At 38.1% G+C, this 16,902-nt stretch overlaps 2 protein-coding genes across 2 annotated transcripts in view; one reads left to right on the forward strand and one right to left on the reverse strand.

Moving 5' to 3' along the window:
- LOC149022487 (BTB/POZ domain-containing protein At3g44820-like) overlaps window positions 1–739 on the forward strand; it is a 62,891-nt gene extending 62,152 nt beyond the window's left edge. Inside the window, exon 5 of the transcript XR_016172432.1 lies at window positions 708–739. The gene's annotated coding sequence lies outside the window, so the exon portion shown is untranslated. The remainder of the gene's footprint in view (window positions 1–707) is intronic.
- Window positions 740–2,428: 1,689 nt separating this feature from the next.
- Window positions 2,429–6,539, reverse strand: LOC149022490 (protein NRT1/ PTR FAMILY 6.2-like). The gene is made up of 6 exons (XM_089147639.1): window positions 6,518–6,539; window positions 5,324–5,398; window positions 4,893–5,110; window positions 3,710–4,257; window positions 3,097–3,437; window positions 2,429–3,006 (listed from the first exon to the last, which is right to left on the reverse strand). Exons 3-6 carry the CDS (start codon window positions 5,061–5,063, stop codon window positions 2,429–2,431), a joined length of 1,638 nt encoding a protein of 545 aa, XP_089003765.1. The 5' UTR covers window positions 5,064–5,110; window positions 5,324–5,398; window positions 6,518–6,539.
- Between the last annotated feature and the right edge of the window lie 10,363 nt (window positions 6,540–16,902).

Below are 16,902 nucleotides of genomic sequence, written 5' to 3' on the forward strand. Positions count from 1 at the left end.
AAGACTAATGAGGAACAAGTCTCTGCAGTTATCGGTCACCTGCCAAAGACTTGGGAGCACATGAAGATCTTCTTGACTCATGCTGATGATGTCAAGACTTTTTATCAAGCTACCAAGCACCTTGAGCTGGAGGAGGATTGGATGTTGGCTGATGCCCCTCCCACTGAAGTATTTGTTGTTGAAGCAAGCACTAGTAAGGGTGCAGGCTTTAAGCGCAAGAGGGAAAAAGCTAAGTTCAAGGCAAAGTAACAAGGGTGAAAACAGAAACAAGAGTGTCCCTATGCGTTCAAGGGTGACCAATGCTGGCAAAAAGAAATCATCTTTGATTTGCTTCAATTGCCGAAAACCTGGTCACTTTGCTCGTGAGGGGACATTGTTATACCACGGTCTATTTATGGTAGGGTTGCATATAATAAGGGGCTCATTGGCGCCCAATAGCCTGTTGTATAGGTGAGGGGACAAGAGGTTGCCCACCTATTATATGTGGATGATCATAGGGTTATGGGTGCATAGTCCGAGTTGGTTGGTGCCATAGGATACAACATTCTCTAGTTTAGGCGCTGATACCAGACTGAATTGGTTGGTGCCATAGGAAAGGCATCTGAACCTAGAATGATATGGTTAAGTAGATGACCTCTTGCATTGGATTAAGTAGATGACCTCTTGCATTGGACTATGTGAAAAAGGGCGGAAATGAACATTTCCAGGTGGAAAGACATCATTAGTAATGATTCCTGCCTTTCTCAGGTATTGGCATATCGCATGCTGGCAGTAGAGTTAAACCCTGATATGAGTTACCATGGAAGCTTCTCGAGGCCGAAATTGAGAGGTGATTCTACATCATTGCATTTTTTTGGCAAATTCATTAAGGATACTGAAATCTCTGATCTCATATTTTGACCTGATTTCCCATTGCCTGCGCATATAGTGCATTTATATGTCACAGGCAGGAAGTGTAGCTAATTACTTATCTTGATTTTCCCATTTAAATCGTCTTCTGATAGAATCTGGGTGGTAAACTTGATACATGCAAGGTTGCTACTTGCTGGAATGAATGCCAGTCTCTTCTACAATGAGTGCTGCCTGTTGGGCTCCCCATCTCTTGCCTACAAAATTCCAGATCAACAAGTACTACTACCCTCAAGAAAAACATAATTTAGAGGTCATCATTGCCACAGAAACATGTTTTGCTAAATTTAATTGCACAGTTATGTAAAGAAGTAAAGTTCGGATACTGAGGGAGGCTTGAAGCTCCCCTTAATCAAAACCAATTCTGAGATTGTTTCAAATCTTTTCCTCACTTTCCTTTTTCTTGGCATGGAAAGTGCAAGCTTAATGTTACTACAGCTGATTTATTGCATTTGTCCAGTTAATTCATTTAAGATGGGTCTTATTGTTTTTCCTTTACTTGAACAGCACAAGAACTTGTTTGGTAAAATGGCTAACTGAGTCAATAGCTAAAAGGATGAGGAGCATGGAATTAAATGGTTCCCAGCATCAAGATTAAACTAAAAACACATAATTAAGTATTGTAAGGTCAAGTGAATTTGCAGATTCCTCAATAATGTTTCAACAAGTTTAAGGTGTTTAGACACCCCGATTTGTGCAATACGGGTTCTACAGTGTCTTCACCCCAAAATCAGTCAGCTCAACCTTTAAGGTTGCACCCCAGAAAGGTTACTTAACGTATATCAGGTAATGTTCATTGCTTGACAGAACAACAATATGGAGAGAGAGACAGAAAGAGGAGGAGGAAATTTAGTACTTAGAATGAACTCGGAAATGGCTTTATATAGAGCTCCAAAGGCTGTGGGTGAAAGGGTAAGGTCACCTCTCTTTGTTGAGGGTACTTTTCAGCTCAACTCCCTTCAAGAAGGTGCCTATCCAGCTGACCTCCCTACTAGAGAGTGCCTCTCTAATGGCATCTCCACGTAATCACCCAGCAGCGGGCTTTCCAGAATAGGGCCCATGACAAAATGGGCCTTCCGGATCAAAGCCACGACCCACGGGCTTTCCAGAGTAGGACCCATGACAAAATGGGACTCCCGGATCAAGTCCCAAGTCATATATATATAAAGGGTCAACAACGGGATCAGGCTTGGTTCGTATCGCACAAATTAATAATACATGGGCCCTTACTATATATAAACCATATAATCAAATCCTCTCAACCCGATGTGGGACTAAATAAAACCATGGATAAAAGACACAATTAAAATAGATATTTATATTAAATAAGTTTCAAACATATTTACAACATAATTAAGTAGACTAATTTTTAAAGCATCCCAATGTTTCTAGAGTCCTTTTGAACACAAACTATGCACATCAACTTGCTTTCTTTGTACCCTAAGTACCAGCTGGAAAGAACTATCCACAAAATGGAAAATTCAAAGGGGAACGCACATGCTGCATCAATAGAGCATCATTAACAATCTTGATCATCTGCTACTGTAATACCACCCTCCATCTGCAAGGCATGTTCAGCTTCCTCGCCCGAACTTGTAACGATGTTATCTATCTGTGAAGCATTTTTCATTGTCTTCAAATACCATGTAGCACAAAGAAGATAGAATATCAAGTTTACGAAGCTTAATGCCGCCAGAAGAGCATAGAAAAAGTATAGTTTCCCATAGTTTATGTTACTGGTTAGCCATCCAGTGCCAACTTGGGTTCCAGTCACCTTGTTGACTACAGAGACCAACAAGCTGCTAATGAAAAAACCAAATCCTACAGTAGAGAGGAAAAGGCCTGTGCTCATTGATTTCATCCCTTTTGGAGCTCTTGTAATGAACAAGTCAAGCTGACCACTGTAGATGAACGATTCTCCCATGCCAACAAGGAAGAACTGTGGGATTAATATGTAGAATTTCAAAGGCAATGTTGTGACATTGGCACCCACAGCCCTAGCAACTGATAATCGTCTTGTCTCTACGACGGACGCAACTGTCATGGCCATGATTGAAAAGACAATGCCAATGGGTATTCTTTGAAGGCTGGTAAAGCCTACAGATTAAAAAGAACAAAACAATATGAATTTTGGGGTCAGAAATTTCTGCTATAACCAATCAATGGTGTATATCATATGACACCTACCATGTTTCCCTTTCCACCTCCTCATCAAGGGAATGATCACCCGGTCATAGAAAGCAGAAGTAATCAAAATGCCAGCAATATAGAACATATTGATAGAGCCTGCAGGGATTAGAAAATTTCCGATTGATCTCTCTAATGTTGAAGCTTGCACCACTGAAAAGGTGAGAACCTGTGAATGTATGCACCAGCAATACATTGTGGAGGCCCAAATTGGCAGTAGCCTAACCATCATTTTCACCTCCTCTACCTTAGTGACTGTACATAGTCTCCAACGATTTGGGGTCATGGAACCATTAGTTCCATAGTCGTTTTCGTCCAAGACCGCAGCCTTGTCCAACCAACTGCGTGCAATAAAATAGAATCAACGAACTTTGTTTACCATCTATCTAAGGGAAAACATGCTCTGCTCTGCATAGAAGTGCATTTTTGTACCAAATAAGTGATCAAGAATGGTCGAGAAAGCAATGCTTGATTTGAAAATGGAAATTTGAAGGTCTAAAATACCCTTGTTGTCTCCACCATTCTTGCCCACTTATTTGGTTCAAAAATACATTGTTCACTGTTCGCAGATGTCTTTACATCTATATAGCTATATGGTACTTAGATTACTTACCAGAGTTGGTTTGTGTGACCAACTATTGAAGCAATCTTTGTTGAGTCATGATATAAGGCATCAATGTTGCTAGGGCATTTTAGTTTCCTCTTCCGTATTGAGGCCACCAAAACATTGAGAACTTGAACAATAGGGCTTCCTGCACATTTTTTGTACCTATATCTTCTTGTTCTTAACATGTATGCAAGTGTTCCAAAAATGAATGCAAAACAGAAAAGCCCATATCCCCAGCTAAAACTGACATTGTCTTGTACATAGATTCCCACAGTGATACCAAGTAAAGAACCAAGGCTAATTACAAAATAAAATCTACTGAAAAAATAGTCCATCTTGGATTTTTCCTTCTTATCATTCTCATCAAATTGATCAGTTCCAAATCCGGATACAGTGGCTTTAAGCCCTCCTTGTCCTAATGCAATCACATACATAGCAGCAAGCAGAGCTCCAACTTGGAACCCATTAGCCTGTACGCATGTATCACTGTTAATGTTGCAAGGGGGTGGGCGTAGTCCTGGCAGTGCACAAGATAATGATAAAAGGGCAGCACCCTGCACCATTGATCAATCATATATATTCCATCAATAAGCTTGTTATGTCAGCAAAACCATATAAGAAATACATGAGTTCGGATCATCTTCCTGTTAGGGGAGCAGCATGTTCTCTCCCGGTGTTTTTTCACCATAAAATCGGGTGAGGCTCATATCTAAATAATAATTAAAAAGGGTTTAGAGTTGAATCATTAGAGTTGGTCTGGGAATTGCTCCCATAAGTGATAAGCTTAGAGAAAGTCGTTTGAGGTGGCACGGCCACATTCAACGGAGACCTATAAATGATCCTGTACGGAGAAATGATATAATCCATATTGAAGGAACTAGAAGAACTAGGGGTAGACCTAAGATAACCTTAGGAGAAGTGGTGAGAAAGGATATGTATAGCTTAGGCCTTGTATCTAAAATGGCCTCGAACAGAACTTATTGGAGGGCAAGAATCCATGTAGCCGACCCCATTTAGTTGGGACAAGGCTTATTATTGTTGTTGTTGTTGTTGTTGTTAGAGTTGAATAATTAGTGGGTACCACATGAGCCTCCATCTGATTTTGTGGCATGCTTGCTCAACAGGGAGATGATCTGAACTCGAAATACATATATATATATATATCTTCTCTACTCTATCTAGTACTTACGAGTGTCATGATCAATGAGGAAATGACGATTGTCCAATATCGGCCTAAGAAACTATCAGCCACGAAACCGCCAAACAAACTTAAGAGAAAACCTGTGCCAGAAGTGTTCGATACGATGTTGGCAGCAGTTGAACTAGGAAGATGCAACGTCCCAACCCCATAGGTGACCATGTTGCATTGCACTCCTAACGCGGTCAACCTCTCGCATGCCTCGAGAACTACACAAATGTTTTTTTTATTAATAAGTGAAATACACTTCTAAAAGAAAAAATATCTATAAATCTACTTGATGATAAATGCCTCTGAAGATATTTGATCAATAGATTCTAAAATTTGATAAATGACACCATGAACTCTTTATGTGCTTAAATAGTGAAATTTCCTGCATCTTTTGCTCTATAGTATGCATAGCATAGAAGAAAGGTAGACACCTAAGATGAGAGTAGCGGACAACCATCCTCCCGTTCTTGTCTTGTCGGCGGGTTGTCCCTTGTAATCTACCACATAAGTTGGACACATTTTTCTTTTCCTGAAAAGAAAATTATCTTCATAAAAATCAAATAAAATAAACAAATAAGATCAATGCCCAAATATAAGAAGGCAAATAGAATCACGAAACAAAATTTTGACAAGAAATGGAAGTGAAAGAGAGAAAGATCTTCCTTATTGAAACTCACACAACCAAGAGACACAAAAATAGTAAGAGAAGTTAAAAGCTAGAAAGATCACTAGCTCAATTGTAATGTTTCACCTTACCAAAAACACACACAGTATTCTTTTGCCAAATTTTTCTCTTCTTCCTCTAGTTAAGAATCACTGAAATTACTTAATTTCCCACTTAGTTGGTTTGTTCCATAGAACCTTGGCCACTGTATTTATATCCATTATAATTGTAAGAAGAAAAAAAATATACTTATCATTGTGGTACATATGTGCCAAAATCCACAATTATCTTTGGGTGCCTGATTTATGTGTCATATTGCGTGTTTCATAGTTTACTAGAAGAATAAGATTGTGGTACATATGTGCCAAAATCCACAATTATTTTTGGGTGCTTGATTTATGTGTCATATTGCGTGTTTCATAGTTTACTAGAAGACAATGATTGTGGTACATATGTGCCAAAATTCACAATTATCTTTGGGTGCCTGATTTATGAGTCATATTGCGTGTTTCATAGTTTACTAGAAGACTTTATTCTTTATGTTATCTTAAGATAATACTATCTAGATTCACAGAAAGTTATATATAAATGAAAAAGTTCTTTCATTGTTCCTGATATATAATAAAAATTTAAAATAAAATAATTGAAATATGAACAAGAATCTTTTTTCTTTAATTAATTACAACTTAAAATAATATTCAACTTTGATTAGATAAAGGAAAGGGACTTAGAAAACTTGAAATGCATTGAAAAAAATTGTGTCTATCCCTTAAAACTTATCATACATTAGGTTGGCTAATCTATTATTATACTAGGTTGGCTCAATCTATTATTCATACATTAGAATATGCCCCATTAGGCACATAATATACAACCATTTTTCTAAAGTCATCATTCTCGATGGCTTTTACTTTAGGCAATTCACACTCTAATAATAGGTGGACTCATATTTGGTCCATTTCTGATAAGGAAAGGGACCATTTATTTTCTTGTAGATGTGTGACATGTGTTCCAACATCACATCAAATGGTTAAAATCTATTTATAAATCACATCCATGTCAGAAATGGACCTAATAAATTTACAGTAATAGGTAACCCTCTCCAAACGGTCATACTTTGTTCCCCCCCCCCTTTTCTCCAGGAGTTTCTTTGTAGTTTCCACTCTACTCTAGATAGTCCTTTTTGGGATTCGAAGTCTTGACGTGATGCCAGCTTTGATACCAAACTTTAGTTCACTTTACTTCATATAGTCCTTTTTGAGATTTAAAGTCTTGATGTGGTGTCAGCTTTGATACAAAATGTTAGGTACTTGACCATGTGCCAAAAACTACGAAGTTGATGGAATGTTTTCGTCCAGCCCTTTTTAACCTATCTCATACTAGGTTGGGTCAATCTAGCCCCTATATACCAATGTGGACCCCATTAGGTACATAATGATTGTTTTTGAAAAGTTTTCTTTTGGCTAATATAATTTAGAGTAGAATATTTATTTGTAATTACAATTTTTTTTTCTTAATGTTAAGGGACTTGATTCAAGTTCTAATTGTTTAATTATGAGAATTCAGGCCCCGAAAAAAAAAAAAAAAAAAAAAAAAAAAAATCTTAATGAGCAGATTCAAGGAATACGAATCTAATCAAAGTTAGGGCCCATTGAGCATGGTCCAAAATTTCTAGAAATGAGCATTAATATTATTCAAATCCTAGAGGATCCTGACCAAAATTTATCTCGAACGATTTTGGGGATTGAATACGGAGCTGAATCTTGGACCTAATTGCAACAATAATTTGAATTAATTTGGGTATCATTTTTCGATCTAATTTATGTATAAAGACTTTCCTTGTTTGATATGGCTCATTTGGTTAGGTGAGAAAAGAAAAAAAAACTAATTTAGGAATATTACCATCCATCTTTATTTTGATGATTGATCAGATTTTTATATGTATCCTTATTTTAAGAGTGTGGTCAGACATATTTTGTTTCAAGATTTTTTCTTTTTGTGACGGCTAATTTAGGAATGTGATCGACAATATTTTATCGAGATAAATACTATTGTCCCCTTTACTATATTTTACCGAGATAAATACTAGGGATAATTACTGTTGCCCCCTTGTACTTTGATTTTATTACTACTTTATCCCCTGTACTTTTTAAAATTATTATTCCAACCTTTAACTTTGTCAACAATTACTAATGCCCCTACCGTTAAGCTCCATCAGTTTACTGATGATTTGGCATCTATATATTTTTTCAAAATCCCAAAAATAACCCTGCAATTATCTTTTTACTTATTTGCTCTTTTATCAAGTTATAATACTACCTTTAATAGGAAAAAATTAACTTTAATTTTACTTTTCTTTTAAAAAGAAATCACCAAATAAAAGAAAGATGTGATTTTTTTTCTCTAAAAATAAATCACCAAATAAAGGAAAAATGTAATTAAATAGAAACTAAAATATTAAGAAATATCAAATTTAATTCAAAGCTGAAAATTGAAAATCACCTAATATATGTTGACCATTAAGTATGTTACCAAATTTTCTATCAATTAGATCTTATATGCTAATTTGTTTGTAAAACTTCCATCATGGTGATTATAAAAAATTTAAGTGGAATGTGAAAGTTTCAACAATCATAAGTATGTGGTCCCACCAAATCCAAAACTAATTCTAAAATATAAGATTTTAAGGATATAATTGACATGCAATATAGTTTCTATAAATGAGAGTAATGCCATATTTTTTACTTCTTAATTTTAAGGGCAGAATAGACATTTCATATTTGATGTTAACAGTCACTTAACATCTTTAGAAGTGAGGGGGGCAATATTAATTTCACAAAGAAGGGGGTTTGATTAGTAATAAAACCAAAGTATAAGGGGGCAATAGTAATTATCCCTAAATACTATTATCTCCTTGTACTATAACTTAATTACTACTTTATCCCTTATACTTTTTGAAATTACTAATCCGACTTTAGACTTTACTTGTAATTACTATTGCCTCCTTAATGTTAAACTCCATTAATTAAGTGATGATGTGACAACTTTTATTTATTTAAAATTTTCAAATAATCCTCAGAATTTATATTACTCATTTACACTTTATATAAAATTACATTATTATTCTTAGTAATTAGGATAAAATTAACTCTAACTAAAATATCATCTTCTCTAATTCAAAATAAAGGAAAGAAAGAAAAAAAAAAAACTCATCTTCTTCTCTTACCCAACCCAAGGAAGAAAAAAAAGTAAGTTTTTCTTCCTCTCCTTAGACAAAATCGAAAATCAAGATTCAAAATATAAAATAATGAAGAAAAATAGTAAATCCTTAGTTTTTAGCCCTTATACATATACTTTTCAATTGGTGTTATATTTTAGTTCTTGTAATTTACTTTCCAATTTGATGTTATTAACTTTTGAAAGTTCTTACTTCCAATAAGTTTTTATTTATTTACTATTTAAGTTTTTATTTTGCTACAGGGGTAGACGGCTAATTCGACTTCCGAGCGCAAGTAGGAGCAAAGTGTCTGGGCTGTTTACAGAAAAAACAAATGGGATCCCTTGGCACAACTGGAGGTACTGCCACTGGAGGCTTCTGATTCACCGGTCTAGAATTCACATTCACTGGCCTAGTAACTGGAATATTCACTGCTTGTCTGTTCCCACTGAACTGATTATGCTGTCCGGCCTGTGTAAATCCCGAACTCTAGCCTACACTCCTAAACTGAAAAACAAGAGTTGCTAGCTGCTTTGATACACTCGAAGGAAGTTGGCAGTTGTTGCAATGGCGAACGTACTCCATAGCATCCTCTTGGATTTTTGGCCAGTATTACCCCAGCCTTAAAATCTTGTGTGCCAATGCCCCACCGCCCATACGTGCTCCACAGATTCCTTCGTGCACCTCTGCCAAGGCGGTTCTCGATCCTTCTGGTCCCAGGCATCTGAGCAATGGCCCAACAAAAGATCTTAGGTATAGTCTTCCATTCTGCATTGTGAACCTGGCTGCTCGAACTCGATTGATTCTAGCCTCCTTTGGATCCTCGGGCAGTTTATCATCCTAGATGTATTCAATGATCGGGTCCATCCAGCACCTTTCATCTTCAATGTAAAAAACTTCTTTCACTTGTCCACTCAGGAAACTTAATTCTTCAATATAGACCAAAGGTTCAAGAGTTCTTTCTTTGGCATTGGCCAGCTTGGAGAGTTCGTCCGCCATGGTATTCTCCTTTCTCGGGATCTGACAGACTTTGACATCTTTGAAATTTTTTCTAAAGATCCTTATCACCTCCTGATACTTTTGTAGTCTAGGTTCTTTGATCCCGTATTCTCCCTGTATTTGATTAACAATAAGTTGAGAATCACTCTAAACAGTAATCTCAGCTATTGCTAGAGCCTTTGACAACCGAAGACCAGCTATGAAGGCTTCATATTTTGCTTCGTTATTGCTTGCTTTGAACCCGAACCGTAAGGTGTATCGTATGATAAAGCCTCCCGAACTCTTCAATAGGACTCCTGCTCCAGCCCCCTGCTTGTTGCTCAAACCATCCACGTAAATGTCCCACATGGTCAGGAGGGCTGGTTTGGTATCTTCTTCTAACAGGGTTGTAGCTTCCACTACGAAATCTACCAAGCCTGAGCCTTTATGGCCGTTCAGGGCTTGAAGTCTATCTGAAATTCCCCAAGCTCTACCAACCATGCAACCATTCTTCCAGATAAATCGGGTTTATAAAGAACTTTTTTCAGAGGAAAAGTAATCAGTGCCTCTTTTGAGTGAGCCTGGAAGTAAGGTCTTAGCTTTCGGGCTACTTTCATAAGAGCAAGCGCATGCTTCTCGATCATTGAATATCAGGTTCTGCATCCAAGAGTACATGGTTGACATAGTATATGGGCCATTGCTTTTTCTCCTTTTCCCGAACAAGGACTGCACTTGTCACATCCACCCAGCCGGTACCCTATCTGGCATACCCGAGTGTGTGATCCACAGCCCCAAAGAACAAGTATCGAGGAAATCATCCTCCCACATATGCAATAACATTTCATGAGATCCAAATAAGGAAAGAAAATGATAATATAATCAGAGTGCAGAAAATGATACCAAATGTGTATATATTCAAAAAGGAGTAGAGTGAGGCGAAATCTCACTCCACAGTTACAGCGGAATGTAGCTCATAAGTCAAAAGAGAAATTATAACTGTTCTCAAAGGAAAGTAAGGAAATGAAAATCAGACTAAACTAAAGAGTCTTCTACTTTATAAAGAACAACCTTATAAGTATAAACTTCAAATATCAGGCACAATCGCTTCCACTCCACAGTTGGGCTAATCATGGTACATAACATGATCACACGAGGAATCATCACTGAGATCTTCGTAACCACCAACACCTTGCTTGAAGTATGCTTCCTCAGCTTGCGCTTCTTCATATTGGCCGTCATAATACTCAGTACATGTAGAATAATCTAACAAAAGATATTTACATAAAAAGGAATGAGTTCAAAAGAACTCAGCAAGGCAAGTTAATCCACAACAACATAAATAACATGATTGCAGAACATAGCATGATGCGATGTGATATGAAACAGACAATATATGTATGAATGTAACTCTATGTATGTTGGTCTCTATAGGCAGACATGCTTTAAGTCATAGCACCATACTTCTTTGGGTAGGTCTCAATTCACTCATCCTCGATTGGCAAAGGGTCCTTCATCCCTCTCGGACAATCCATGGTTGGGGTATAGGTCACCGCTCGATCACATCACCGTTTGGTCTAAGTATTGGTGCATGTCAAGGTAAAACCTAGCCAAATGCAAGTCATCTACTTAGTCATATCAACTTAGATCTAGATACGTCCATTCCTCCCCTCTCGGGATCCTTTCCGGTATCCTTCACACTAGAGTCAGCATAGTCCCGGACTACGGAGTCATCAACCCTATTGGTCACCCACAAATAATAGACAGGAAGCTCTCATGTCCTCTCACAGATGTACTCACCGGTCTCAAGCGCCCATAAGCCCAAGTCTACTATTCACAACCCTACCAATAAATGGCCCTCACAATGTGATTCATGTCCTTTCACGGGTTGGTTACCGGTCTTGAGCGCCCACGAATCCCCATTGCTACCACAGGTCGTTTGATCTCAATACCCTTCTGAATCGGGTCTAATATAATGGGGACATCCTAGCCAAACACTACTAGACAAGCCCTAGGTATGACAATCAATAATCTGGGAAAGTATCAAAGGGCACCATCGGAAATATCCCATACTATTCCCACAAATGTCCAAGGACATAAATGTCGAAAGGACACTTCCCAATCCCAAATCATACCTATTCAATCACATTCTCAAATCAGTCATAACATACACCACCGATATCTCATCATATAAAAAGATACACATAAACATGATCAATCGCATATGTAACTGACAAGAATAAGTATTAATAATCAAAAGAATACATGAACATGATACTACTATAGTTAAAGTACTTGCATCAGTAATATAATAGTAAGAAAATACATTTATGGTAGTGAATCCAAGAGAATCCCAAAATAGAAACTAAGATTCACGCAATCTACTTAATTATGGAATAACTATCCTTACCTTAAATAGCTTCGATGAATATCCAAAGATCAAAGAGAGTGGTTCCAAACTTAGCAAATAACCCTACACAATCATAGATACATCATTAGGAAAGAGCCTAAAAGATTGAAGATTAAACAAATCAAATCGGACGAAGAACACAGCTACTATCTTGCTTGGTCGATTGGGTGGTAGCTTGGTCTAGTCGACCCAGCAATCGACCACCTGAGACAGTACGAAACAGAATTGTGGTTCTTTATCCGAAACTCAATCTACAAGATCCAAAACACTCCGAAACTTGGAGAAAACCTCTAGAACAGTAATCTAACACTAAAATAGTATAGATTAGACACTAACAATGATAAAAAATAAAAAAATAAATAAAATAAATAAAATAAATAAAAAAACACTACTTACTAATTTGGAAACATGACTTTCTAATTTGGTAAAATTCATAGTTTTCGATGAAAACATGCTATGAATTCAAAGGAAGAACTAGAGATGATAGGATCTCATTCTAGTAGAAGATAAGCAAGAGACCAGACATGAAACCATCATGCATAACAGATCTAACATGCTAAGAAATCAAATCGAAAGAATAATCATGGTTTCATGAAGATTTCACAATGATCATGGCGAAGATCAATATGAAGATCATAAAGCCTTAAGAATGAAAGGAGATTATAGAAGAGATGGTTGCAAGGATGCAGCATCTTCTTCATAGTCTCAATCACAAAGAATAAAACATAGTAAGAGTAGATATATACAACACAAGAGAGATTACTAACCTTTGATTGAAGAATAGGAGATGAGAAGCTTGAAGTCTTGCAAAGTTCTTCACAATCACCAAGGAGAGGCTTTGAGAGAGTCTTCCCACGTTCTCTGAGGGTTTTAGAAACAAAGGAGGCTAAGAAACTCGTACTTCTATTATATAGAGCACCAACAGACCTAAACAGAAGATTTTGACAGATTTTGACCCTGTTGGTCGATTGGTTGGTCGATTAGCCCAATCGACCACCCAGTCGACCAAGCCAATCAGCAAGGTCAAGACAGGGAATTGAAGGCCCATATCAAGTCCAAACCTAATGAGCTTCTCCCAACACAACATATGACTTACCTTGTATAAAGAAATGCCTTCGAATCATGTCTAACTATACTCAAGTCCATCAACTAGACTCATCTTCAACAAGGTGTAGTTTACTTTCCAGTTCTGAACAAGCTTCCAAGTATGGAACACCATCATCAACTTCCATGGGTTATGGGTCAAACACCATGCGTTCCACTGAGATGGCTCATAGTTGGCTTCTTCCTTTACTTCGGGTCTTCGGTCCTACAAACAACAGGGTTTCAGAGTCAAGGTTAGGGCTGGGTTTCACAGCACTGACTGCTAAAAGTGAAGTTGCCAAGTAGACTTGTAAAATCTCACCCAGTCGAGATAGAAGAGGTGGTTTCCCAAGCATTTCCTTCAAATTCTCGAAGGCTTTCTGGCAACTGTTCATCCATCGGGCTTCTTTGCTTCCTTTCAGGTCTTTCAAGGCTTTGAAAAATGGTTGGCACTTTTCTCCTGATTGTGAAATGAATTGGTTTAATACTGCAATTCTTCCCGTTAGACATTGTACATCCCGAACGGTCTTCGGAGGCTCCATATCGATCAAGGCTTGAATTTTGGATGGGTTAGCCTCAATTCCAATCTGAGAGACCATAAATCCTAGGAATTTTCCCGAAGATACCCCGAACATGCATTTTTTTGGGTTCAACTTCATTTGGTATTTTCGCAAAACTAAAAATACCTGTGCCAAGTCTACGATATGTCCCGAATGCTTGAGGCTTTTTACTAGCATATCATCCATGTATGCTTCCATATTTCTCCCGATCAGATCTTTAAAAATCTTGTTCACTGCCCTCTGATAGGTTGCTCTTGCATTCTTCAACCCAAATGGCATAACCTTGTAGTAGAAGCTTTCACGATTGGTCATGAAGGCTGTAAACCTCTCATCGTCCTGGCTCATCAGGATCTGATTGTAGCCTAAATAGGCATCCATGAAACTTAAAGTTTCATATCCAGCAGTTGCGTCGATCAGGAGATCTATTCGAGGCAGAGGATAGCAGTCCTTCGGGCATGCCTTGTTGAGATCTGTGTAATTGGTGCACATTCTCCACTTGACTTTTGATTTTTTGACCATTACTACATTGGCCAACCAAGTTGGGCACTTGATCGTCTCAATGAAGCCCAAACTCTCCAGCTTCTCGACCTCTTCCCTGACAGCTTCATGCTTTTTGATAGAAAAGTTTCTCCTTCTTTGAATCACAGGCTTGGCCTTCGGATCTACCCAAAGTTTATGTTCGGCTACTGAACAATCAATGCCTGGCATGTTGTCAGCCAACCATGCGAATACATCGATGCTTTCTTGAAGAAAACTCTTTAATTGTTCTTTGAATTTTGCTGCCTGTTCGAATCCTATGAAGGTTGTTCTTCGTTTGTCCTTAGGATCCCATTGGATTTGATCCAATTTCTCCACAAGTTCGGGCCTCTGCATTTCTTCTTCATACCCATCATTTCTTCTTCGTCCCCATCATCCCGAACATCAATTGATAGAGTCGTGGCCTTTTTTGGACCAGCCTTATCCTTTAAGTAAGAAACATAACACTGGGTGGGAGGGTTTTTTATCAGAAGTTACCTCACCAATTCCCTGATCTGTTGGGAATTAGATCCTCATGTGCTTAGTCGAAACCACTGCCCCTAGCTTTGTCCGGGAAGGCCTCCCAAGTATGACATTATATGTTGACAATTCTCGAACGACTAGAAAATTTACCTGAATGGTTGCTTCCTTCAAGAAGCTCCCCAACGTGAGATCCAGCTACATCGATCCTTCTGCAATTGTTGACGATCCAGTGAACCTGTCACACCCCACCCGCCGGTCTCGGTTACCCACCCGACAACCCGTGGGTGCGATTCAATATTTGAAATTAAATGAATTACAGGAGTCCAAAATACTCCAATCTCAATAAATAAAGGAAAGAAATAATGAATAAAATGGATAAAGGTTTCAGCGGAAGTAAACAAAAAGGTTATATCAATTTCTTCCTAGTTTCCTTTTCTAAATCTAAAAAGTGTTTTTCATGGATCTCAAGGTAAGGTGTTCTCCAATTCAACTCTATTCGCCGAGCGAACTTTCTAACCACCCTCCACCTTTGATCATCAATAGGTGCGATAAGCGCACTCCAAGCAGCTACAGGAGCTCCCGCACATGCTATTTCCATCTCCCACTGATAGTGCCACATCTTCTTCATACGGGATGGTTCCTTCATAGGAAACCAGTCCATCTTCCTGTAAAGTTCCTTCTTCTATGCAGGCTAATAAACAATACAAAATAAAGACGTGAGTTCTAAAGAACTCAGTAAGAAACAATCAACATCCCATCAATATATCCAATAATGCTAAGATACATGAATAATATAAGTGAATGCAAAACATGAATGATACTATAATTTCTAACTATGCATGTAACATCCAGCCCAAACCTAGCCCGGACACCCTTTTTATTTTGGGATAAAGAAAGACTTGTTTGATATTAGACTTTAAAGTTGGACTTTAGTTTCAATATTATTATCTTTGAAAACCTTAAGAAGCCATGTCAGACCTTTCCCTTAGGGTAGATTTGTAATGTTTGGCCTTATCCTACCTTGGCCCGGCCCGGGACCTATTATGTTTGTAGGTCCGAAAACCCAAAGTGGCGGAAATGAGACTTGTGGACCCTTTTGGTTGATGTTTTGGTGTCGGAACCCAAGCCCGTGAACATTGATGATGATGCCCCTCACTTGAGAGCATTGTCAGTGTTAGTTTTGAATCTGCGCACCGAAGAGGGGTGAATTATTTGAAATACCAAATGTACTCCTGTGCTCAATCCGAATATATTTCCTGAAACTAGACTTCTTGATGGACTTGTAGGAGAAAACCCCACTCCATTTGACCCCATATAGCCTTCCAAATCCCTGTCCGAAGTTGCTGAACTGTGTCTGGAAAATCCTGCTTGCGCATCAAAGAAGGTGAGCTTATTTGGTGGACCTAATGACCTCCCATGCTTGATCCAAAGGTATTTCTGGAAACTAGACTTCTTTATTGACTTGTAGGAGAAAACCTCACTCAATTTGACCTTGTATAGCCTTTCAAATCCCTACTTGAAGTTGCTGTTCTAAACCTGAGTTTCTGCTGAAATCATCTTGGTCGATCATTTTGGTCGATACCATCGACCAAAAGCATCGACCAAAATGTCCCAGTCTTCCAAGTTAATGATTCCATGGAATATTCCTTTTCTATTTAATATGACCTCGAGCCTTGAGCCTTTTGCAATCATTTTTCTCACCTGGGAACATGGGGAGAGCTTCCCTAAGCAGCTCCTTGGTTAGTGTGAAGGGTATCTCATCAAAGACACTTAGTTTATCATTGATTCTTGCATTCATCTTCTACACTAAGGTAAGACTCTTCATTCCACTCTCTACCCTACCATTTTCTACTCCTTTCTATTGTCATCTTGCTGATGGGACATTTGGAATGGTGCTGCAACCTTGCAACCACCACTCCAAGTGCCTACTCATGCTCAATCCATGATTCCCTTAGCCATTCATTGATGCTAATGCTTATATCTCATGCCTAACATATGTATTCCATGCTTTACCTATTAACATCATACCATTTGATATCAAACTGAGCTATAAAGTGTATTATGTTCATGTTTAACATTGCCATATGATTCCAATCGAATTC

Source organism: Hakea prostrata, chromosome 3 (genome assembly GCF_041222555.1).
Source record: "Hakea prostrata isolate BN-2017 chromosome 3, UWA_Hpros_2, whole genome shotgun sequence".
NCBI classification, from domain to species: domain Eukaryota; kingdom Viridiplantae; phylum Streptophyta; class Magnoliopsida; order Proteales; family Proteaceae; genus Hakea; species Hakea prostrata.

Excerpts from the sequence above, each read along its gene's own strand:
- LOC149022490 (XM_089147639.1), bottom strand. The coding sequence starts at position 5,063 with ATGGTCACCTATGGGGTTGGGACGTTGCATCTTCCTAGTTCAACTGCT. Across the intron at positions 4,258-4,892 it reads CCTCATTGATCATGACACTC|GGTGCTGCCCTTTTATCATT; the intron begins GTAAGTACTAGA and ends TCAATGGTGCAG. Across the intron at positions 3,438-3,709 it reads GGTCACACAAACCAACTCTG|TTGGTTGGACAAGGCTGCGG; the intron begins GTAAGTAATCTA and ends TATTGCACGCAG.